Source organism: Ctenopharyngodon idella, chromosome 18 (genome assembly GCF_019924925.1).
Source record: "Ctenopharyngodon idella isolate HZGC_01 chromosome 18, HZGC01, whole genome shotgun sequence".
Classification (NCBI taxonomy): Eukaryota; Metazoa; Chordata; class Actinopteri; order Cypriniformes; family Xenocyprididae; genus Ctenopharyngodon; species Ctenopharyngodon idella.
Window position 1 is genome coordinate 16536478 of NC_067237.1, and position 26395 is coordinate 16562872.

At 36.2% G+C, this 26395-nt stretch overlaps 1 protein-coding gene across 3 annotated transcripts in view; it reads left to right on the top strand.

Moving 5' to 3' along the window:
- The window catches only part of kcnab1a (potassium voltage-gated channel subfamily A regulatory beta subunit 1a), a 124930-nt gene that overhangs the window by 10749 nt on the left and 87786 nt on the right, over positions 1 to 26395 (top strand). Inside the window, exon 1 of one of the 3 annotated variants that reach the window (XM_051870654.1) lies at positions 8348 to 8851. The exons of 1 other annotated variant lie outside the window; for it this stretch is intronic. In XM_051870654.1, the coding sequence (XP_051726614.1) occupies positions 8616 to 8851 (236 nt within the window). In that variant the 5' untranslated portion in view covers positions 8348 to 8615. Of the gene's footprint in view, positions 1 to 8347; positions 8852 to 26395 lie in introns of those variants that run through there. One more of the 3 variants, XM_051870658.1, reaches the window with a different exon arrangement.

The following is a 26395-nucleotide window of genomic DNA, read 5'->3' on the forward strand; positions in this document are numbered from 1 at the left end:
AAGTCAATGTTTAAAAAGATTACCATTTGAATTGTTGCCTTAACTGTCTGTTTGTTTGGTGAGTGTAAGCATCAGTGAGCTTCATCTGAGCACCTGCAGTCTCCCTGAGAGGAGTTATGAGATATTGTTGGGACCTGCTGGGTGCAAGTAGAGCCTGTGAAATGGCTTAATGATAGCAATTTTCTTTCCTGTCTGTGTTGACATATTTCCTGTTGAAGCAGGACATTCTTGTGGGACATATTGAAGGGCACGCTAGCCCTATAGTCCACTTATGCTGCGCATCGTACTTGCTACTTACTATTGCTGATCAAAGGCGGGTTGTATTATTGGGATGCGAGTTGGTCAGTTTTAAAAAAAAAATGTTTTTGAAGGACATCTTTTATGCTCACAATTATAAAATATTTCTGTTTTCTATTTTAATACATTTTAAAATGCACTTTATGTCAGTGGTGGCAAATCTGAATTTTCAGCATCATTACTCCAGTCTTCAGTGTCACATGATCCTTCAGAAATCATTCTAATATGATGATTTGATGCTCAAGAAACATTTATGATTATTATCAATGTTGCTGCTTCATAATATTTTTGTGGAAACCGTGATACTTTTTTTAAAGATTTTTTGATGAATAGAAAGTTCATGGAAAGAACAGCATTTATTTGAAATAGAAATATTTTGTAACATTATAAATGTCTTTGCTAGCATGTTTGATCAATTTAATGCATCCTTGCTAAATAAGTGTTAATTTCTTTAAAAAAAAATGAAAAAAGAAAAAAGACTGACTTCAAACATATCAGTATTAGTTGATAAATGTGACTATATAATGTTATTTGTAAAATAACCCAATATATTTAAAATGATAAATTATAGCCAAAGGACCCAACGTTATTTCTAGTTGTTAAATACAAATTGTTAAGCACAAATATAATAAAACGTATAAAATCCATAAGATTTTTGGGACTGTAAGATTTGTTTTTGTTTTTTCATCATGGAACACAAGCATTTTTCTGCATTATTTGTTCATTTTTGACCATTTTAATTTGAGATAAAGAGAAAGTAACATATATGATTTAATTATTTTAATGGTTATTGTCAAAATTTCCATCCCTAAATAAAATTAGTTTGGACAGACTGTACCTTTTCCCTGCTAAATGTTCATTTAGTCACAGAACAGAACAGAGTTCAATTCTGCTGTCAAGCAGCTCTAAAAAGACAACAGTAAACAGTCTCTATTCAAGTGAAATCAGAAACTCAGTAACTGTGTAAAGATCATCAAATATGGAGAAAACAGTTATTCCATCGTCCAGCTCATCCAATAGTGTCATCGTAGTCAGTCAAATGGACTAATAGCCACTAAATTCCAATTTTGATTTCATATGATCTTCAATAACATTAACTAGCATTAACTTACACCCAAGCCTAGCTTGGTGACTTTGTCTTCTGCCATGCCCAACCCAACCCTCTGCCCAGCCCTACAGCCGGACCCAAGAGCTCAGCCAGATCTGGTTTCATCCTCAGCACGCAGGGAGGTTATAAGAGAGGCCAGAGAAGAAGATCACACACACACACACACACACACACACACAGAAAGAGAAGGAAAAGAAAACCAAGAGATGAAAAGCTGACCGTGAGTGAGTCTCAGACAGGAAGCTACTCATCTTTTTGTATTGTGATTGTACCCAGACTCCTCCGGGCTCTATAGGGGGGAGGGGGCCCTGCCGGCCATGATTGCAGCTCGCAGTAGTTCGGTGGGTCGAGGGGGCCCCGATGAGCCCTCCAGGCACCGCAGACAGTCAGCTGCTTCTCTGGCAGGGCACCGTGGGCATCGCAGCTCTCAAGAGAGCAATCGTGATAGCCATGCTCATCACCGGCAGGCGGCGCTGCTGCGGGCCAGGAGAGCGTTTCTTATCAGGGAGATGGAGACCAACTGGTACTTGAAGCTGTGTGGCCGGGCCAGAGAAGATAGTGTTGCTTATGAGACTGGCATGCCTTACCGGTGAGTCCTGAAAGCAGAGTGAAGGGCAGCAGGGTGAATATGATGTCTCACAGTGCAGTTTTCTTTGTTTAGGTATGAGATCTTTATCTGTCTCTTTCCACGTGTTTCTTAATATTGTAAGGAAACAAACACAGAGGGCTTTTTATTGCTGTTGTGTGTGAGTGATGCACAAGAAAAGTAGTGAAAACCTGAATGTATATTTATTTTAATAACGAGGAAGCAATCTTGCAGTGGGTTGTTGCTGACTGACATTTGTTAATTTAAAAACAAATAGGTCAGGGTCTTCACTCATTTTTGGAATAGGGCATCCCTGTTCTGTCTCTCTACTAACCAAGAGGTCATTGACCTGAAAAAGGTTGAAGACCCCTGATCTTCTCTGCAGTTATTCTCAGCTGTCTTATATTTGTGTGAATTAGAATTTGATCTTCTATAGGAAAGTATGTATAAACATGATCTCTATTCTTAGTGCATGTCGTCTTTCTGTCTTACTTTCTGAATGATAATGAGTTAAGTTGAAACCCGAGAGTCAACCGCAATCCTTACAGTTTGATCCTCAAGCTCCACGAATAACCCACATTCTCACCTGTGTGCATACTGACATCACACATTTCCCACCAGAGATGAGTTCTCTTTAAAGGGTTAGTTCACCCAAAAATGAAAATTGTCTCATTTACTCACTTTCATGTCATTCCAAACTTGTAAGACTTTCAGAACAAAAATGAAGATATTTTAAATGAAATCTGAGAGATTTCTGTCCCTCCATTAACAGTCCGTGCAACTACCATTTTGATGCTTCAAAAAGTTCATAAAGAGAAACTAATCCATATGAATTGAGCGGTTTAGTCCAGATTTTCTGAAGAGAGATGATCAATTTATATGATGAACAGATTTAATTTAGCTTTTTATTCACATATAAACATTCATCAACTCACACAACAGTTGTGGTAAATGGAAGCTCTAGCATGTTCACTTGACGTGTTAGAACCAGTGAGGTTCATTCTCGTGTTACGCAGCACGTTTGAGCTTCCACGAGATCCAATGAGTATTGTTTTCACGCATCAAGCAAGTACGGTTGAGCTTCTGTTTATGTTCGCTGAGTTATTGATGACTATTTTTTAACTTTAACATTCCAGTTATTTCTCATAGACGGCAGTGAGAGCCAGTTGAGACTTCTCCATATTAAAGTCTGCAATCAAAAGTAAGAGATTTCAGTATGACTTCAAAACATTTCTCATCAATTTCTTTCAAGCCAAAATTGGAATTTTTGTGAGTGTTTGAGGGGAATTTTGTTTCTGTTTCTCTTTTGGGACGTTTGCCATTGTGAGTGTTCCACACCAAATCCTTTCATACATTGTGTACATCTCTCTCTTTTACCTCTTCTGGCAGCCTGTCCTTGAGCTGATTTTGCTTTTTATGTCTTTAAGAAAATGAAGCATGTCGATAAGGCTAATGGGTTGAAAGCCGGAGGCTCACAGCTGTATGCTAGTCGCCTTTTATTCTATTTCTCTTAAAGCTGAAAAATTGTCTGCTGAAAAAGTTCTCAAGACGGAGACGGAACACAAGACAGACAGAGAGATGCATGGTATTTTTAGTCTTCTCATGTTTCATGCTAATTTACTACAGCTTCATAATTACAATGACAACAAGCATTTATAATGAACTACTTTGCAATCATTGATGAAAAATTGCAGTACGTATTATTTTGAAACATGAATCCAAATACCTAGCTTACTTTTTTGTTGTTGTCATTATTCATTATTGAATTTATTAAATACACATTTTTTATTTTTCTGGCTGGTTTGTGAAAGTGCAAATATTTGGCATGGTATAGTGCATTAGTCAATGAAAAATTTCTTTTTAATATAAATCGTTCATTTATTCACAGATTTTTCAGTTTTCCAGTAAAGGGTGAAATGAGAGGAGACATTTTGTTACTGATCTTAATTCTTAAATTTTAATACCTGCAGTAAGAAATCAATAAAAGGCAATAAGGATAATTAAGTGCTTGCAGTGAGAAAATTAAACTGGATCTGCAAAGTTTAATGACAGTTATTATAGCCTCACTTTAAAATCGAGTTTTTGTTTTGTTTTTATTAAGTGGATGACGCACATATCTTGAGTAAACATTCTTTTTAAAGTACATTTTTAGACACAGTGGGTTTCATTAACTGTGCATATGCAAAATTTGTGCATGAAATCTGCGTACAAATGTTTTCATGAACAAATGATTCACCGATGACATTTGTACCATAATGTATTCTAAATTTAGGTAAAAAATAACAGCTGAACACAAACATCACATACTCTGGGTAGCCTTTGTGTTAAGATGATAAGATGAATATTCGTGTTACAGTGGCATTTTATATATAGATATTTCTGCTGCAAGGTTTCTCTGCATATATGAGTCTGTATAAAAGTTGTTTATTGCATTTGAACTTGGTATTGCTTGAGGATATCGCTTCACAAAGTCTTTAGAGATCATATGTTTGTTGAGAGTGACAAAAGCTGTAAAGGAAAGGTTGTGCAGGAAGCCCATATATGGAGGTGGTTTGTGCGTGTTTTATGCAAATGACTATCCTCGCACAAACATGGAAGACCTGAATATGTATAAGCAGTAGGGTTTTTAAGAAAGAAAATTTAAAAAGATAAATAAGCAGTAGTAGGGGGAATCAGTAAATTGTGAATAATTTACTGCCATTGTGAGAATAACATGTAATCAATAAATACAGTAACTGTATTATATACAGTTTATTAAAACGTAATATAATCTAATTACAAGTACTTCATTTTTGGAATCTGATTAAGTAATCCAGATTACATTACATGTAATCAAGTTACTACCCAACACTGCTGATAAATTATTTTAATCTTTTGTTTGGATTTCAGTGACCTAGAAACCCTGGAGCCGGAGTAGACGAGATGTCTGACTATAGCTTACCAAATAACATTTTTAATGTCTCCCTTTTTTAAACTACAGAGGAATTCTGCCAAAGTGATCTGACCATTTTTAGTCTTTTATTAATAGTTTTATGTTTATGGCAGCATCCATGAGCAGTACAACGTACATTTCTTTCTTGTTTTTTTTTTCTCACGCTGTTAACATTAAAGCGCTAATAAGCTGCAAGCGTTCAGTAATAATTAGTCTCACACAGATCAGATTTAATAACAGCAAGAGCTGTGAGTTGCAGGACATATATGACACCAACAGCGGCCTTCACTCCTAAAATTATTACCCTCCCAGGGGTGTTCTCATCATTTAATCCAATTGCAGATAATTATCTTTAATGGAAAATAACTATGTGAGGTCTGTTAGATACAACTCTCCCTCATCTATGCATCTTAAGCACAGACGCTGATCATTTGTGCTTTAGAAATGGAGCGGAAATAGAAGCTTAAACAGGGACAATGAATGGCTAACTTACAAAAAGAGGGTCCTGAGTTGCCTTAGGTGTCTCCTTGGATATATATAATTTATTGCACAGCTCTCTGGAATACTTGAGTCTGATTGTTGGGATTCTGTGCTCAGATGTTTGTATAATTAAATTATAATAAAGCTGTATAATTTTAAGTCTATTTTCTACATTGTAGAGCAAGTTTCATGCGTTGTCTTCTCAAATGTAAAATTATTATTGGTTATGAATTATAGTGTTGTTGTTTTTTTTTCAAATGTAATGGCCGATTAACAATAATTGGCCAATATTAAAATCCTATGCTATTTTTTTTTCTAAATTAATTAAAAATGAAAACACTAAAAACTGCTTGTTTTCAAACATTTTCATTAACAGAAACTGGGAGTATTGTTATGTTTAATTGTTGATTGATATATTTAATGGAAGTTTCAAAAACTGTGTTCTTCAATTAAAAACAACAGCTAGTGTGTAGGAAAAGTATCTTTATTATTATATATTTTTGTATTTTATTATTTACGATTATTTATTATATATGACATCAATGCAGTCGGAAGCATACTAGTCCATTGTTTGTTTTGGGGGGGAAAAAAAGTGCCTGTAAAGAAAGAGAAAGGTGGTTAAAGGTACAATATGTAAGATTTTTGGATTAAAATATCCAAAAACCACTAGAACAGTGTTTATATATTTTGTTGACTTGTGTACTTACATTATCCCAAATGTTTCCAAGAATGTTTAAATCCAGACAAATAAGCAATTTGTGCGTCGCCTATCAATGACATCACAATGGGGCCTTAAACACTTCCCCTCAGGAGGATCCCCTCCGCCATTTTGAAGTGTTCAACCTCATCAAGTGGGTGAGGGAAGTTTATCTGGACAGACCCCTGACCTCTCGATTTTGACTGAGGGAGTGAGTCTACTCATATGTACACTTCAGGCAGATCCATAGACCACAATGCAACATGATTGTGACGTCACACTGGTCACAGTAGATCGCACTTAATTTTCCCCCACCCTTCAAAGCTCTAGTGTATGATATTGGAGTTATTTTGACATTTAACCACATAATACTTAAGCTGGCTGTTTTTTTTTTTTTTTTACATAGTTATAGTTTATTGTATTATTTTCATTTGTGTAATTTTCTCCAACAGCTGAAGCATACATACAGGCCTATAGTATGGTGCATAAAAAACTGTAAATATTAAATCAGCTCCATAGTGGATTACAAGTGATCAAGGGCTTAGTGTGTTTTATTTAAACCCATTAGGGTTCCGCCAGTAGTGGGCGCTCTTGCAACATAAGCAATGACGTACATCTGAGTGAATGAGACGGAGGGAAGTTAGCGAGGGAAGAGCATAAAAAATTAAACTTAAACTCAGCCCAGTCTTTGTTTATTCACAAGCCTGTGAACGAGCTACTGTGGTGCAGTGAGCAATTTTTTTCAGGTATAGTGTGGATACCCTTTGTGTATATTGTGTGATCTTTAATTAACCATTTTGGTTTGAACTTTTGGGACTGTGTTTTTGGATTTTGCACTTACATCGTCACATGTAGACTCTCTTTTTGGCACTGTAAATTAGGGTTGTCAAAAAAAAAAAAAGTGACAATGCCAGCATTTCCCCCTAGCATTTTGAGCGCTGTTGAGTAAACACCTCTAAATTGGCCATTGTGTTCACACGCTCAACAGATATGTCTGTGATTGGCTATAATGATCAACACTTCAAAAACATGTTGTAAATAGAATTTGACACTCTTTAGCGAGTGCTTACACAGATACACACGGGAGTGTTTGAAAGCAGGCGTCTATCAGCAGATCCGTCTTTCAGCGGATATATTAGGGATCTGCTGATAGATGCCTGCTTTAAAACACTCCTGTGTGTATTATGAAGTGTTGATCATTGTAGCCAATCACAGGCATATCTGTTGAGTGTGTGAACTCAGTGGCCAATCAGAGGTGTTTAAGAATCCGCTCAACAGCACTCAAAGCACTAGAGAGAAATGCTGGTATCGTCACATTTATAAAATTTCAGTACCAACTTGGTACTGAAGTCAGTACTTTTGACAACCCCACTGTAAATAAATACCAGCATTGCACTAACATGTGACTGCGAGTGAGCCATCAGTTTATTTTTCTGACATTTTCCACATCTCCTAGTGGATTTTAGCAATATATTAATATATGCCCAGCAATATATTAAGTTTGCCATTGAAAGTTTGCAAATGAAAAAATCTCTAGAATTGGCCAACATATGATATATTGTGCACCCCAGCCGGTCATTATGGCACAATAATAAACATATTCAGGGTAATCAAGGATTAATCCTGCTTTACACGTCTGGGTTTATGTTGCGATAGGCAGAGAGTAAGTGATCTGTTCTCATTGATGAACTCTGTGTGCTCTTGGGAAAGTCCTGCAAGTGTGAAAATTCATTTGGGTTATTTATAGGACTCTGTCTGTCACCTAAAAATAAACTTAACTAAAAGCATAACTGACAACTACACTTCTGTAGGTGACCAGTTTTCCACCGCCTCTAATCCTGAACGCACACAGCTATCTATCAACGCTTCGCTGTGTACGTCTGCTGAATTTGTGATATGTGTATGACATGAGTGCGTATGGATTACTGCTCCTCTGTGTGTGTTTGTTGGCTCATCTCCTGGAATTCTGGCTGGAATGATCAAGCATGCTGATATATCTAGATATGGGAAAGAAAGTCTTCATCTCATTCCCACAATTCTCTAGAACAGACATGATGTCATAGTTGTAGTTCCAGCACTAGCTGAGGGTCAAAGGTCGACTGTAGACTACGTCTACTGTATCTGTGGAGGCATGAAAGAAGGATAAGAAAATAGTAGGGGATGAAAGAGTGAGTGAGGGAGGGAGAGAGAGGTGGAGCGACAGAGATGGAAAGGGTGGGAGAGCAGGGAGGGAGAGATACAGGCAGGGAAAATGTCCCAGATTCCCATGGTGTTTATTAGAGAGTGAAACCAAGAGTCGATCGACTGCAGTCAGATGTGTAACTGACAAGACGGTGAACAGAGAGACAAATTCATTTAGAGGATATTTACTAGCGAGCAACAGGATTCTGCGAAACTTGACTAAAGAGGACGTCCAGGTTGTTTGGTATCTTCTAAAGGGCTAAATACTGAAGAAACGGGAGAAGTTTGTTTCCCGAGGGCCTGCTTGGACAGTGTATGGACGTGACTGAGAGAGATGTACTTGTACAAAGCCACTTGTCCTGATATCCCCACTCCAAAGCAGAAGGGTGGGCAGAAGGAGAGGGGTCAGAGCCGCTGCGGCAAGCAGAACGCCGGAGGGAAACTTTATCCTCCTCTCAACTGCCTGCGTTCCAACTCTCAGGTAGAACTAAAACATCTGGAGGAGTTCCTCAACGTACACACACTCTCATTACAGGATTCTGTCCGAGCCAGGACTGGCATGGCCTACAGGTACACACTGAGTAAAGCGCAAAGAGACCTGTATACATACACACCAAATCCGTTCATTTGATGCCATTTCATAGATTTTCTCATTATGTGTTTGTGTTCGGAATACTTGTTACTTGTCTTTTGAATTCATTTTAAAGATCTCTTTGACAGTTGTTAGTAAATGAACTTATCAAAAGCAAAGAAGTACTGAGAGTGGGAGGAAAGTGTCTTTTAAAACTCCTGTGACGTGCTATTCCTCTTTTCGCCCACATGTGGTTATATATTGTGTTCTCTTCTGAGTGACGTTGCCAGATACCAGAGGAGGAGGAAGATGTTTCCATTGTTCTCATTTGTGCTCATTACTGTTCTGCACGTTTTTTTTGTGATCATCCACAGGGAAATCAGGAACACTGGTTGCCCCAAGTCAAAAGCTCTGATTTCTACTGGTAATTTATTCATTTAGCGGAAGCTTTTATCCAAAGTGACTTACAAAAGAAGAATGGTGCAACAAAACAGATTCATCCTAGGAGACAGTAACTTATGATGTGCAAAATAAAGTTACAGAATTGCTCCAAAAACTACAAACATTTCTGTAGATCAGGGCATTAACACCTGCCAAATGCGGGTGGATTTCAGCAGTGGTGTGTAATGCAGTCACTTTGGCAGGCTGAATTTTATATATAAAATATACTTTTTTTTTTTTTTTTTCAATTGTAGTTTTTTAAAAAGTCATCTGAAACAATAAACTGAGTGCAATGTAGTGTTTTTGATACATATGGATGCTCAAATATCGCTTCCAATACTCATTTTCCCCAGACACTAAAAAATGCTGGGTTAAAAACAACCCAATTTGGGTTATTTGGCAACGCAGCGCAGAACACGTGCTGGGTTATTTTTACCCAGCTTTTTCTGGGTTTTATACATTAACCCATTTGCTGGGTTGTTTTTTAATCAGTGCTGGGTCAGTCAATTTGATGTTAATTTTTATTTTAAATAATACAAATATACAATATTCATATACAATATTTTTTATTCATTGGCAAGTCAGTGTTTTACAATCATAAAATACTCTAAAACATTTAGTAAATGTTTTAGGACGGGACAGGAGCAGAAACAGCCAATGGGAATCTGTGGAAAGAAATCTGGTATCAGTAGGCTCTTCCAATTCATTAAATGGCAATCTTATATTTTCATTTTTGAAAAGTTACATTAAAAAAACAGCATTACCTTGTGCCATCTCATCTGCCAGGCATTTGAGTTTCAACCGTCAAACCACAGCTGCGACGATAGCACACTAGATCAGTAGCGCTCCTATTATAGTCAGTGGAGCGCACAGCAACTTTGTTACATATTATCGGCTTGCCATAACATATGACAGTGATGTCGCGTCGTATTTCAGCCCTGGTCACGCATTCGTTTGACGGCCGTGAAACTTCCATGGTGGCGCTGGCGCATTGTTCGCTTTGAGTGTAGATCTGGTGTATGCTGCGTTTGTAGAAGGCTAGTGTTCCAAACAGACTGTAGCGTACACAAGGTAAAATGTGAGACCACAGACGTTTTCCTCTTTGTACAGTAATAATTTGATAGGAAAACAATGTAATACAAACCTTAATTTCATTCAGGAATTTCCCCTCAGGAAGTTTTCTCTCAGAACAGAAAACAAAATGGCCGTTAAGTTCCAGTTTTAACAGGTTTGGCACAGACTACCCAACATTGGGTTACATTTACTCAGCGCTGGGTAGGTATGTGAGAGAGTTCACTGACATTAAAAATGACCCAGCAGCTGAGATACAGGAAAACTACACAGCACCTGGGTAAAATATTAAAAATAACCCAATAAAATTACCCAGCGGGCTAAACCCAGCATTTGGGTTAAAACAACAACCCAGTATTTTTTAGGGTGAGATACGCAATATCAGCTGCGCATTCTCTCTCTCACCTCTCCGACAGAGAGTTGATACACAGACCCGCCTCCCCTCACACACTTGTTTCATTTGCTCTGAATGAATATTGTTGGTGTTACAGGGCTTGAATTTCGGCGTGGGATTGCACAAATTGCGCATTATTTTACTCATTCCTGCAGATCTTGTGCTCATACCCAAAGTGTGCACACATAAAGCTGCCTCTCAATAATAACTTTTGTTTTCTCTGCTCATTGCGCTTAAACAGTCAAATACACACAAAATAATGTGTGTCAAAATAAATGCCGGTCTTGGAGAGTATTCATGTAAACAGAGTTAGTTATGCTTTGAGTTGAGAAAGAAAACGCATGTGTAACAGTATAATGGATCTGTGCGTCAGGTCTTAAAGTGACAGCAGCCTAATATACAGGCTGTTAAATTAGATTCCCCTTGTAATCAATAATTGTATCCCTTAAAACTCGTCTTTGATCAGCAAAATGACATTTAAACGTTTTCCTAATTTCTTCAAAATAGCTTGTATGTAACTCTACACCCTTGCCTCATTTAGTATACGTGGTTCTATGAATATGCAAGTTAGCTCCGCCTCCACTCACTCACACAAGCTCAGAGATCTACTTGTTGACGATCACACAGTGACGTGATTGGTTACAAGGTAGTTTGTGACGTCAGAAACACCAGTGATTTCGCTTTTGTCTTTGGTTCACTGCAGTTTTAAGGAGAAAATACTTAGCAATGGTGTTGACTGAATTTGCACATGGTTTGTATTAAAGCATATTAAAAACACCACATAGACATATAAACAACATTAAAAACTTGATTTTCACCACAGGGGGACTTTAAAAATATATATATGGCAGTTTTTCCCCATGGTATTGATGTATCACAATTGTGGGCAGTGAAAACCACTAGCCACCGTGGCTGGTGAGCAAAAAAAGTTAATGTCATGCCCTGCTGTAGATCATTCTAGAGATTTGTTTGGCATGGTCCGATATAAAAGGTCTGAATTCCCCTGATGTGGTATTGCACAAATCTGCGTGAACAACTGTTTTTGTAATGTGGTCCATGAAGTCTGTCAAACATCAAAATGTTCCTGGCTGACCTGGGTGGTGTTAGAGCTAGCTGGATGACCAATAACAAAGGATTTACACTAGCTTTTATTAGTCTGTTCATTTATTAGTGATTTGCTTTGTGGTTTTGGCTGTCCATCACAGCATGTTCTCTCTGTGGTGTATTCGGGGAAGAGGTCCCCATGGGTCACAGTGCTGGAAAACCAGTGACATCATGAAGCAGTTTTGTCACACACGTGTTTCGGACAAACAGAAAATAGATAAAACATGGTGGTTTGTATTGGACTTCAAAGACTGAAGTTGGTACTCTAGGTTGAAAGTGGACATATGGTCAGAGTCGCTGTCAAGTAAGACTCTGACATAACAGGGCTGCTCTACTTTCAAATAACATATGGTGTCTTAACAGGGCTGGAGGACGTATTGGTTGGACCAATAAGTGGACTTTAAACTGTCTGTTGCACTCTTTTGAGCCACATGAAGGTCATTTATCAAAACTTGATCTCTCTCTTTCAGCTCTTTCTACTACACACAAATAAGCATGGGCACATAAGAGTGTCCACAATAAAGAGTGCATTCTTTAAATTCATGTTGGTTTTAAAGAAAAGTTTACATTTAAAGTGTCATGTGGTGTATAACCAGCAAGTAAAAATTAATTGTAACTCCTTACACCTTGAGTACATGTGAGTGTGCACATTAATTATTATTTAAATTTTTTTTAATGGTTTTATTTATTTATTTTTTCAAACCAAATATCATTAATTATTAATAGATAAATATCATTGTTTTTAGGAGTTGCACCATATGATATTTTACATGATATATAAGTGTCCACAATAAAGAAAAGGCAAAATCCTTTAAAAATGTAGCTCAATGTGCCAAAAAAAGTTTACTCTTTGTATTCATATTGGTTTCATAGAAATGTTTACATTTACATTTATGGTGTAACCATCAAGTAAAAATTAATAATAAAAAAATTCCTTACACCTTGAATACACGTGAATGTGCACGTTAATTTTTTATTATTATTATTATTATTATTATTATTATTATTATTATTTAAAATGGTTTTAATTTTTTTGTTTTCAAAACAAATATCATTAATTATTAATACATAAATATCATTACATTTTAGCAGTTGCACCATATGACATTTTACATGACATATAAGAGTGTCCACAATAAAGAAAAGGAAAAATCTTTTAAAAATAAACCTTAGAAATTTGACAAGTTCTTTGAATGTACTCTTTTGTATTCATGTTGGTTTCATAAAATAGTTTACATTTGAAGTGTCATGTGGTGTAACCAGGAAATAAAAATTAAATTTTTTTTCCCCCCTCACACCTTTCAAATGTTTTTAATTTTTATTTTTTCAAAACAAATATTATTTATTAATTCATAAATATCAATACTTTTTTTAGTAGTTGCACCATATGACATTTTAAATGATATACAAGTGTCCATGATAAAGAAAAGGAAAAATCTTTTAAAAATAAAGCTTAGAAATTTGACAAGTTGTTTGAATGTACTCTTTGTATTTATGTTGGTTTCATAAAAAAGTTTACATTTGAAGTGTCATGTGGTGTAACCAGCAAGTACAAATTTTTTTTTTTCCCTCACACCTTTCAAATGTTTTTAATCTTTATTTTTTCAAAACAAATATTAATTATTAATATCACTACTTTTTTTAGTAGTTGCACCACATTTTAAATGATATATAAGTGTCCATGATAAAGAAAAGAAAAAATATTTTAAAAAATCTAGCTTAATGTGCCAAAAAAATGTACTCTTTGTATTCATATTGGTTTCATAGAAACGTTTACATTTATTTTGGTGTAACCATCAAGTAAAATGTAACATTTTCCTTAAACCTTCAATACATGTATGAACATCTTAATCAAAAATATTTTAAATAAAAAGTTAGAAATATTAACAAGCTGTGAAATAATAAAAAAATAATTATGCAAAACTACTTTAATCAGGTTGTATTTTCAAGAATTTAATTCTTTTGAATCTTCATTACAATATCAGTATATTTGCATCACCCTGACATTTTAATCTTTTTGATTTTTTTGGTGTGGCATTAATTCAGAAATTAACAAACATGTTCATCATACAAGAGGTGTATTCAAGTTATAATACGTATGAATTGAATTTCTTATGTATATTTGAATAAATTAATAGAAAGGAAAGAAAAAAATGAGGGCCATCTCTCATTTTGTGGCTTGTGACAGCAAGGGTTACATCCAGGCCACAGGAACATCATGACCTGTCAGTCAGCGTTGTTAACAACTGACCTCAAATCCAGTAATTCCAATGACCTCATCCCGTTGCACTGTAAAAATTGCACGTCAATGCCTGGAAACAGTTTCATAGGGAGGTCACAGTGCACTTCGAGGCATCTCAGATCCACAACACTAACAGAAAATGAAGCATTTACAATCCTCGCGGCTGCCAAGTGCAGTGATTTACGTCCAGAAGCCTGTGGAAAAACTTACAGGACATAACCATAACATCTACTACATGTTGTACATTTATGGACCAGCGTGGTGTTGTTATACACTTTTATGGACAAGTAATGCTGGTGATTAATATCTGTTTGTCAGCTGAGGGAATGCATTGCATAATATTGACTGGAAAGAACTTTGGGGCATGATCTATTCGATCTATTTTCTGTCATCACGTTCTTTGTTCATTTAATTATGACTCTGAATTCTGCTCAGGGCATTGGGTTGTTGTTATGGTTCTGACAGGTCAGTCTAGAAGACATATATGGTGGGATGTTGTTTTTTGAGTTTTACTACACTGTGTTATTAAATAAAGTAAACTTGTCCGGTTTTATTTTCTCTAAGAAATCGGCTCTACCAAATAAACCCACTCTCAATTGTTTTGTTTTCCAGTGTCAATGCTTTGGCTTATTCTATCACTTTTAGAGTTTGAAGATTTGATTATATTTGTCTTACTGTGTCTTTCCTCATAATGCCTTTGCCGTGTGCATTCACACGCACAGAAACAAGAGAAATGGCCTTATATAACCTCTCTCCGCCTCCTCCACAGGTTAAATTTCCTCCTGGTCTTGCACGTTCCTTTAAGATTCTTTACCATGACCTCAACACAAACAGTTTTAAATGGGCCAGTTTCGAAATCACCAAGAAAGTGCCAGTCACTGATCATTTATTCATCCTGGAAAGCTGATAAATGATTGAGGAACGATCACCAGGTGTCCCCATTAAATACTTAATTGCCTTCGCAATTAGATAAGGGATAAACCTGTGACACTGCGTCACTCTGCACCCCTGTCTCATACGGGCCTGAAGGGAGAGGCAGGGTCACGTAGATAGAGCCGTATCAGTCCCACCACGTTCAATCAAGACAGATCAAAACACACTTCTTGTTTTGACTGGTTAGTAGGGGTGTGACGAGACAGTTAGCTCACAAGACGAGACAAGATTTTTACACAGTATTTTTAAGAAATCCTCAATGACGAAATAAAAATTGTCTGCAGGTGCATTTGACATGTTTTAACTAATCATCTTATAATGAATGTCATTTCAAATCTACTGTCTGAGTATGAATTATCATATGCAGTAAAAGACAACAATACTCAAGCACTGTAAAAAGTTTTGCCACAAACTCAACTGACTGGCTTCTCTCCATTATGATTTCATATGAAAACTTTTGACCTCCTAACTCAACTCCTTTCCACAAATTGATCATTGAAATAAAAACAATATAAATAAAACTGAATTACAGTTTTCTCTTAGCCTAAGGTGCAAAAAGAGACCAATTTTTCTTCAAGCATGATACAGAGCTAAGAGATGGTTACAACTACACAGTCCAGCCTAAGATAGCTTTCATATTTGTAGATATTTGCACGCATCAGGGAGCCGCTTTCAAAATGCGGGGTATTGAAATCACTTGCGTTTTACTTTCGCTTTTGCGATTGCGTGTACTCTGTGAATAGGGAGAAGCGGTGCTGAGTGCAAATTATAAGACATTTGTCAGATGCTTAGGCTCAGTTGTGCAACGAATCCTCCGCCATGGTCTTGTCAGTCATCTCGTCACTTACTTTCATCACGTGATCAGTGAACTCTGATTGGTGCCGCACTATATATGACTATGCAGCTCGTGTTGGATGAAGTGACCGTTATCCAGCTGATTTAAATGGTTTTTATTTCTATAAAAAGCAAAATGACAGTGGAGGCATAATGTAAATGTAGCAGTGGCATATTCTATCGTAATTTTGCCGCCACACTCCGCTTTTCACCTCGACGAGTAATCTCGTCACATTTTAATCTCGCAGCACGAGATCTCATCACACCCCTACTGATTAGCAGTGCTTTGTCATAATTAATGATTAATGAAATATTTCACCTTAAAAGATGAGGTCTGCAATGTATGCGCCTCTAGCAGCACCAAACTGAATTGTAAAAATAATCTAAACACTTTTCCCCAACCCTCCCCGCCATTCTTCCATTGTCACGGCCAAACTCATGCCATTGGTTAGGCCAGACGTTTATATGTTGGGCCGCTGAAGCAAACAGAGCCACAGGTTGTGTTTGAAACTGAAGGCAGCTGTCCGGCTGCCTCGCTGCCCAGACAGTCAATTACTTAACTGGCAGCGTTTGAAGGCACCATTTAAGGGAACTGATTTCAAACTGCCTCGCAAGCCACCATAATGTCACCCCTAATGATCTAAAACAAATTCAAGTGAGTTTTGAAGCTATCCAAGTGAATATTTAATGACTGCAGTGCTTATTCCCCTCTAGAAAGTTGGATTCATTGGATTTGAATGTAGCTTAATGACTTCCTCTGTATACCGCATGAGAAAGCTATATAGTTGACTCTAAACATTAAAGTAAGATAAGAGAATATATAATTTATATATTTAGTAGCTTTTACAAATCAAGTAACATTTATACATTAAAAAATTGTATGCTAAAAAATACACATCTATAAAGTTGTCCTCGCAGGCTGCACACAATCAGTGTGTAACCAGTGTAGTCCAATTCACAAACAAATGTCTTCCCTAAAAAGTAATTCAGGGGACCTGTTACCCCAACTTAAATAAATGCATGGTTGCAAGTTAAAAATTCTAATTTATTGTTTTAATTAAACCTTTTAAGTTGCAAACATTATTTTGTAGTTATCTTGACATAATAATGTTGGTTGTTACATCAACTTAATATCGTCTGTAATTTAAACTCAAATTTCTGCATTAATTAAAAAATTAGGTTGTAGTAACTTAATGAAATTGTCTTCAGAAATTGGGCAGTGGATTTCTAGTTCCTATATGCTTTGCATAGGACTGGATAAGGAGAATAAATGTTGAAATTAAGTGTTAATTTATTTGTTTTTAGTGAAGGGAAAAACCTTTTTATGGTGCGTTCACACCAGACGTGAATTAAGGGTTAAGCGCGAGTGATTTACATGTTAAGTCAATGCAAAGACGCGATAGACATCCTGCGGCGCGAATTGAGCGTTTCGGGCGAATTGCGCGAGTTGAAAAATCTGAACTTTGGCGAATATTCGCGCCGCGTTAACCAATCAGGAGCTTGCTCTAGTAGTGACGTGATTACGACGTAGCGAGTGGAGGCAGAAATTCAAAACCACAATGGAGGACAAAATCATCGTCACTGTATGTGGATACCTGGAGCTGTAGTAGTTGAGTTAATTAAAACTATTGGGCAAACATTTAACCCAATCACTGAGTTAAAACAACCCAATCGCTGGGTTTGTCCATTTTCAATCCAACTTTGGTTGTTTTTAACCCAGCATTTTTTAGAGTGTAGTTTCCAAACAAATATTAAGCAGCACAACTGTTTTCAACATGATAATAATAATAATAATAATAACAATAATAAATGTTCCTTGAGCAGCAAATCAGCGTGTATTAGAATGATTTCTGAAGGATCATGTGACACTGAAGACTGGAGTAATGAATTGTACTGTATGTGTATGAGTATTCACTCTTATATCCACACTGTTTAGCCTGAATGAAGCACTGTGAAGGATCTTGTATTAAGAACTATTAAACGTGATTAGATAGCACTGTGTTTGTCCACTAACAATGCTAACTAGATGTTACTTAGTATGAATGTCTGCCAGCAATGTGATCATGGCATCGGGTTTTAAACACGATCAATAATGCAGCCGTCAGTTTCAGATCACGTATCTCTGTGTGTCTCTCTCTATGACTTTCCTCTCTCTCACACTCTCTCTCCTACTCCATGACTTTATGGAATAGTCCCTTCCCTTATTTACATAACCTCTGCCACATAAACAATAAAGCAGATGCACAGACGTTATGTAATTCAACAAGGACTGGATGCGTATTGAGGCTAGAGTTTCCCTGTTAAAGATCTCTGTGTTTGTGGTATTCACAGTCACCTGCTTTGTAGCTCATTACTATTGCAAAGTTATTAAAGCTTTCTGTCGCTGTTTTGACATTCAAACCTCAGTCAGACCAATGATGTGTGTGGTGTGTGTTTTAATTATTAACCAAACCGTCTGACCATCTCATGGTAATTGAGATGTTCACACACCCATGACAGGTTCACCTCAGGCAAAGATCCTTCAGAGACCTGGCGTCAGCATTCAATGGTTTATAAGTGAAACAGACTTTGGTTTGAGCAAACTGAGAGAGACAGATGCTAGAACCCCCCCAACCCCTTTTCAACATCTATAAAAAGCAATTAATCTTCATAGAGACTCATTAGAAGGTGTCTTAGTGAGCAGATGGATACTGATGGAGGGTTTGGTGGTAACAGTATCTTTTCTTCTACTTGGGCGGTGATGGCTGTGTGTAGATGTGTGTTATGCTGTGTGTAGATGTGTGTTAGCATACACTGCTGTTAGTAAACTTGAACTCATAAAAGAGTGCAGTTATAACTGTTCACCAACAGGGGGCGATATAACTCTTAGTAGTCATGGTTTACTTGGTAGGGTTTACTTGGTTGTGTGTACACTAGTGATTTGAGTTTTCACAATTAAATTGGGAATGCATCTCATCAGGCTGTTAGAAATTACTTTTTATTGCACTAAATGGGTTTATATTTGCACTTTTGTAATGTACCAATTTGGCAGGGTCCCTGTATAATTTACAACAGCAAAATATAACACAAATGTGATTTGATTCTCATTGATTTATAAAGAGTTGTAGAGTTACAGATGCATTTTAAATGCAGTTTTTCACCCATCCCACCATTCAAAATTTTGTGGTCAGTAAGATATTTCTGACTCTTCTGTTCATCAAGGCTGCATTTATTTGATCAAAAAGTACAGTAAAAACAGTAATAATGTAAAATGTATTACAATTTTTAATTACTATTTTCAAATGTAATGACAAATGTAAAGTCTTCAGTGTCACATGATCCTTCAGAAATCATTCTAATATGCTGATTTTATGCTCGAGACATTTCCGATTATTATTATTATTATTATCAACGTTGAAAAATTAATTAATACTTTTGTGAAACCCATGATACACTTTTTTTTTTTCTAAGATTAAACTTTCTTTGATAGAAATTTTAAAAGAACAGCATTTTCTTTAAATAGAAATATTTTGTAGGATTTTAAATGTTTTTATAAATGATTGATTTAAAGGCACAATATGTAGTTTTCACCACTAGAGGCCGCTTATTCAAGCTTGATGACGCCTTGATTTCGCGGATTCATGGGAGGTGTTGTCTTCACGTCTACAGCCGGTGGAAAAGAATCAGAAGGGACTCTGGAATAAATCATATTCATGGATGAGCTAATGTATTATAGATTAACATTACTGTAGTATGAAGCAGGGTGGGGCCGAAAGCTGTTGGAGCGGAACGAGGCCGCTGGAGCGATTTGCTAATGAGAGCAGCAGAGCTTTTATTATGCCACAGATGAGCATTTCCGCTTCTTCTGGTCAAGTGTATGTGGGGTAAAGCAGCGCTGTTTATATCATATTAGATACATTTGTGTGTTTAAAGTGGTTATAATGCTAGCATTCGCTCGGTGGCTACTATGAGACACTTGTTGCACACTGCAGTAAGCTAGATCGATATTAGGCATGGTAAAACATGGTACTCACTGTAAATCAAGAAAACGAGATTCAAACAATAAGACTTAGGGTCAGATTCACTAATAGCTTGCGCCAGCGCAAACCCACTTTTGGCATTAAAAAACTACTGTCGGGATTTACTAAAGACACGCAGTGTAAAATTAGCGCTGAAAAGGCGTGGACTGAGTTGTTTTTGCGGCTGATCTCATTGCATATGCATTTTTAGAGTTTCTCTTTAAGAAGCAAAATTTATGGGAGGAGAGTACTTAAATGAATCACACAAAGTGATTTACTAATGCTTGCGCTCATCAATTTACTGGTATTGGCGGCATTATTTAACACCCAAAAATGCATGTCTTATCCCATTTTGCGACATGGCTGCAATTGTTGCTGCTAGGAGGAGACGCATGTGGTAGAAGGGAGAAAATATTTTCCACTTGTATTAATTTCTTTGGAATGCCAGAGGAAGATGTTTTCCGAACTTATCATTTGCCAATATATGTTGGCATATATATATATATATATATATATATATATATATGCGTGTGTACGTGTTTGTCAGATTACATGTAACAAGTTGCGCCTGTGTCGACCCGCACCTGATGAGAGCATCAGCTCTGCTTATTTGCGTCCCACCGCTAATTTGCACTGCTCTTGTTAGATTGTGTTGGTCATTATGTAAATGATTTGACTGCGTCTGTGTCCTTTAATTTGCGCGTCAGCAGTAGATCACGAGCAAAACTTGCCACTCCCATCGGCGCAATTGCGCTCTCACGCTAATTTGCCCCGTTTAGTAAATCTGGACCTTACTGTGTTGAGCTAGACAGTTGCTCACCTGTCTAATAAAACACATAATATATTAAAGCGTCTTTGATGTTTCCATGGTTTCTACAAAATAAAACCGAGGGTAACGCGGGTATGATGTCATTGATAGGCGACGCACAGACATGGTCCGTGTCCTGGTTAAAATTGCTTATTTCTCTGGATTTAAACATTCTTGGAAACATTTGGGATAACGTAAGTACACAAGTCAACAAAATATGTTCTAGTGGTTTTTGGATATTTTAATCCAAAAATCTTACATATTGTGCCTTTAATGCATCTTTGCTGAATAAAAGTATTAATTTCTGGTAACACTTTATTTTAGTGTCCTTGTTACACGTTACATGTAGTAATAACTATAAATTATGCATAATTACATGTAACTAACTCTAAACCAAACCCTAACCCTGTATTAAGTACATGTGGTTAATTATGTATGATTACATTTATATGGATGTAAAGTTATTTGCGTCGTTGATAAACGACATGCAGTAACTATCGCAACCTCACTGATTTTCAGTCAGATTTTTGAAACCATAAAAATATGAGATTAAAGAGCCCCTTTTGACCAAAACACAAGAGATCCCCAGGTATATCAGTGCATTGGTCGCCCCATCATCCAGTAACGCTCAAATTCAGGTAAATGGTCTTGTTTATGTAGGTAGACACTGTGTAGCACTTCCAGTCAAGCACAGGACTCTCTGTCTCATCAGGCTTGTACTACACTTAACCTACTGTCCCATTAAATGTCTCAGCTTGTGTGTGTGTGAGACAGTGACTGTAGCTGTCAAGCCTGAGGGACAAGAGGAAGACAGAGGACAGATGAGAGCATTGCCTTTGAGAGCGCCTGCAGTATTTATGCTGCTGTGAGTCAGGCAGGGAGTGAGGGGAAATATGTATCGCCCACACACACACACACACACACACACACACACACACACACACACAGAGCTACTTTATTCTGTCCCACTCTTCATTGCCGTGGCAACGTCACATTGAGCCCTTTCCATCCCCTTTGACAGCACAATCTGTTTCACCCACTCTCCTCTCGTTTACTCTTTCTCTTTCTTTCCTCTCGTCTCTTTTCCTGTCTGTCAAACATGGACATGTCTTTGTTATTCTGTGTCTGTACATCTGCATACACCCGTAGGTGTGTGTGTGTGTGTGTGTTTGATATAAGTGTTATGTGTATGTGGTCTGTTCATTCAAATGCAGGTGTTTGTGGCAAGCGGAGGCAAACATCTGGATCTCTTATCTTACAGATATCTCCTCCACTAAACATGTAAATATACGAACTGGAAATACTTATATCCACTCATTACGTGCTTCAGATGGTATTATCTGTGCGTGTAAACACGTTGCCCTGCTCTCTGACCTCAGATTACACTTTTATAATGTAAATTCTGATTGGAAGAGCCACGTTTGAAGCCATTACTAACCCATTATATGCACACCTGTGATCACTCTCTGTGTTACTATGTGCAAAGCTGCTATGTTGCTTGGCAACTGTAAACAGCCTAGAGTTAGACTAATTAACTATATCACGTTGTGGAATAATTACATTAATATATGGACGTATTGAACATTGCTGCCTCGTATCAAATGGCTGTTGACTATATTATAGATTTCTAGCATATTACATTATACATCATTAGCATATTTATTTTATAATTTTATATGCATATTTGCATTAAATACTTTATCTTAAAATTTTCTTTGTTTTAATTTTTTAACAAGCTAGAAATTATACAATGAATACGTTTACTGTCAACTAATGCTCACTTAAGGTTAATCCTTAAAAACACTAATAATTTAATTTTTACATTTTTTATGTAGTATTTGAATAACACTGTTATGTAGCATTTGAAATGATTGATTTTAGTTTTTACTTTTAGTTTTTAGTGTGTGTATATACTAAAGTTTCATCCGCTCACTAAGGCTGCATTTATTTAATTAAAAATACAGTAAAAACAGTAATATTGTGAAATATTATTACAATTTAAAATAACTGTTTTCTGTTTGAATATATTTTAGAAAGTAATTTATTCATGTGATCACAGCTGAATGTTCAGCATCATTACTCCAGTCTTCAGTGTCACATGATCCTTCAGAAATCATTCTAATATTCCAATTTGCTGCTCAAGAAACATTTATTGTGTACAACTGTACAAAATATTTGTGTACAATATTTTTTTTTTTTTTCAGGATTCTTTGATGAATAGAAAGTTCAAAAGAACATCATTTATTTGAAATATAATCTTTTGTAACATTATAAATGTCTTTATTGTCACTTTTGATCGATTTAATGCACCCTTGCTGAATAAAAGTATTAATTTCTTTTAAAAAAAATAAAAATAAAAATTATTTTTTTGACCCCAAACTTTTGAACGGTAGTGTATAATGTTACAAAAGCTTTGTATTTTTAGATAAATGCTGTTCTTTTGAACTTTCTATTCATCAAGGAATCCTGAAAAAAAAAAAAAAGTACACAACTGTTTTCAACACTGATAATAATCAGAAATGTTTCTTGAGCAGCAAATTGGAATATTAGAATGATTTCTGAAGGATCATGTGACACTGAAGACTGGAGTAATGATGCTGAAAATTCAGCTTTGATCACAGGAATAAATTACATTTCACTATATATTCAAACAGAAAACAGTTATTTTAAATTGTAAAAATATTTCACAATATTACTGTTTTTACTGTATTTTTAATTAAATAAATGCAGCATTGGTGAGCAGACGAAACTTCTTTTAAAAACATAAAAAATCTTACCGATTCCAAACTTTTGAACGGTAGTGTGTGTGTGTGTATGTGTATGTGTATATATATATATATATATATATATATATATATTAGTGCTGTCAAATGATTAAAATCACAATTAATCGCATCCAAAATAAAAAAAATATATATATACACACAAACTATTTTTTTGGATGCGATTAATTGTTTATGATCATTTGACAGCATTAAATTAGGACTGCACAATATATCGTTTTAGCATTGAAATTGCGATGTGCGCATTCGCAATAGTCACATCACAGGATGTGCGATGTCAAGTATAGGGATCGTTAATCCGTACGGACCAGATACCACTGTTCAAAACAGATGGAGTGAAAGTGTTAACTTTCTATTTTGGGTGAATGGGGATTAGTTGTGAGTGATATAGTTTGAAAATCAATGTTTCCAACCTGTGTTTTTTATTTCTGTATGTGTATGTGTGCGCTTCAGAATGTGTATTTGATGTGAAATGTGTCCTGTCAGTGTGTTCTGGATCACTGTATTATTTGTAAAAAAAAAAAACAACAACAACAAAAAAAAATCTCTGTTGATGTGTGTACAACACGTTTCATGCATCAACAGCAAATTTAAAGGCAAAGTCAGCAACTGTACACTTGATAGTACACACACACACACACACACACACACACACACACACACACACGACAATTTTGTCTCTGGTGATACTAGGCTCTTCTTCAGGCGTAATGTGCACATATACTCTCAAAGGCTCATCATTTGAGACTTTCATTTATATTTCTTAATAAGTACCTGAGTTATGAGCAGGTGTAGTCTGCATTAATATGATCCTATTCTCTCTGTTCAAACACACTCTCTCTCTATCATTATTACTGCCAAGTTTCTGTCACGCTCTGTTCTTTCCCCTCCTGACTTCCTCTCATTTAGACTCCAGATGAAGGTCACTAGAATGCCACTGTAGTTTTGTACATCATCACAGACAGTTAGCGACTGAGTTCACTAGATCTGATGCTCTCAGTTCATCTGAAGGTGGGGTCGTCCCATCTGAACAATTTAAAATAACTGTTTTCTATTGCACTCTACTCTATTGTTTTCTATTGTTTTCTGTTCTACTCTAATATATGTTAATATGTAATTTATTCATGTGATCAAAGCTGAATTTTCAGCATCATTACTCCAGTCTTCAGTGTCACATGATCCTTCAGAAATCATTCTAACAGTTCCTTTTCACATTTCCGGGTTTCTCAGAAGCAGAAGTCGTGATAGTTGGGTAAACTCCCATAATGGTGAATGAGAGAACTAAGAGTACTAAGTATAGTGTTATAAATGTACCTATATTTAAAAAAAAAAAAAAAGAAATTATAAAAAACGTTGGAAGAATTACAATGCTGATGACTAGGGATGTACCGATACCATTTTTTTTAAGGACCGAGTACAAGTACCGATACTTTTTTTCTGGTACTCGCCGATACATTTTCATTATCAATGTTAAAAACAGTTGTGCTGCTTCAGATTTTGTGGAAATAAGACTTTCAGGATCCCTTGATGAATAGACAGCAGCATTTATTTTAAAAATAAATGTTTTAAAAGTCTTTAATGTCACTTTTGATCAATTTATTGTGTCCTTCCTGAATAAAAGTATAATTTAAAAAAAAAAAAAAATGAATAAAAGTAAAAATTTCAGTGTTACCTGTCCTTAGGTTTAGTAATGAGAATTGTTGTCTTCAAATTTTTTTGTAATGATATAAAAAGCATTTATTTGCATTAACCACCAAATTTTCTAAGGTTTTCCCATGATTCTGGGGTTATATATCCAAAAGCGAAAAATTCTCCACCTCTTTTGAACAATTAAAATCATTTTTCCCCTTTGGATATGGTTCTGATGGTATTGCTGCAGGTCTTGTTTTAAACCCTCCCCCCTCTCTCTCTGTTTTTCTCTGTATTGTACAGTACAGTGTGTTCTGTTTGCAGTAATTACACCCGTGAGATCGCTCAGTGAGATCACACACCTCTCGTTACACTGTCCCTCTGGCTCATTATCGCTGAAGCATGTGTGTATGAGAGAAATGATGAGGCTGTGTTTATGTGGGATGCAGATGACAGGCTCTCTGAATGCTAACATGATGAGTGATTCACTTCAGTGTGAAGAGGTCATGCTCTCGGAGCATCTGCCTGTTAGCTCTGTCCTCTTATGTCCGTTTAGTCTGTGGAGAAATGCAATTCTTTATGCATTCAGTTATAGGGAGCGCACAAAACTTTTTTTATAATTGCTCAAACTTCAAGGCCACAGGACATGATTATGCATTACTCTGCCTTTTTTAGCTTGCAAACAAAACACTTCACACCACAATCACAGTTTTCTATTTGAATATATTTTAAAATGTAATTTATTCCTGTGATCAAAGCTGAGTTTTCAGCATCATTACTCCAGTCTTCAGTGTCACATGATCCTTCAGAAATCATTCTAATATGATGATTTCCTGCTCAAGAAACATTTATGATTATTATTTATCAATCAATGTTGAAAACAGTTGTGCTGCTTAATATCATAGTGGAAACTGATGCATTTTTTTCCTCCCAGAAAGTTTAAAAAAACACTGCATTTATTCAAAAAATAAATATTTTGTAACATTATAAAAGTCTTTACTGTCACTTTTGATCAGCTGAATGCATCCTTGCAGAATAAACCCCAAATGTTGGGGTTTGACCCGAAACATTTGAACGGTACTGTAAATCATACAATTGAAAGGCAAATATAATATTAATTCATATCAATCCGCTATCACAGAGCAATTTTGCATGTATTTGACTTGTGTTGGTATTTTGCTGTTGTCAGATTTATTCATGGCATCCTCCAGTGATACCATCAGTCTGTTTTTAATCATGTGGTACTACTGAATCTTGCCTAAGGAAACCGTGATCTTAAGTTCTAGTTCTAGTTTTGCCAAAACAG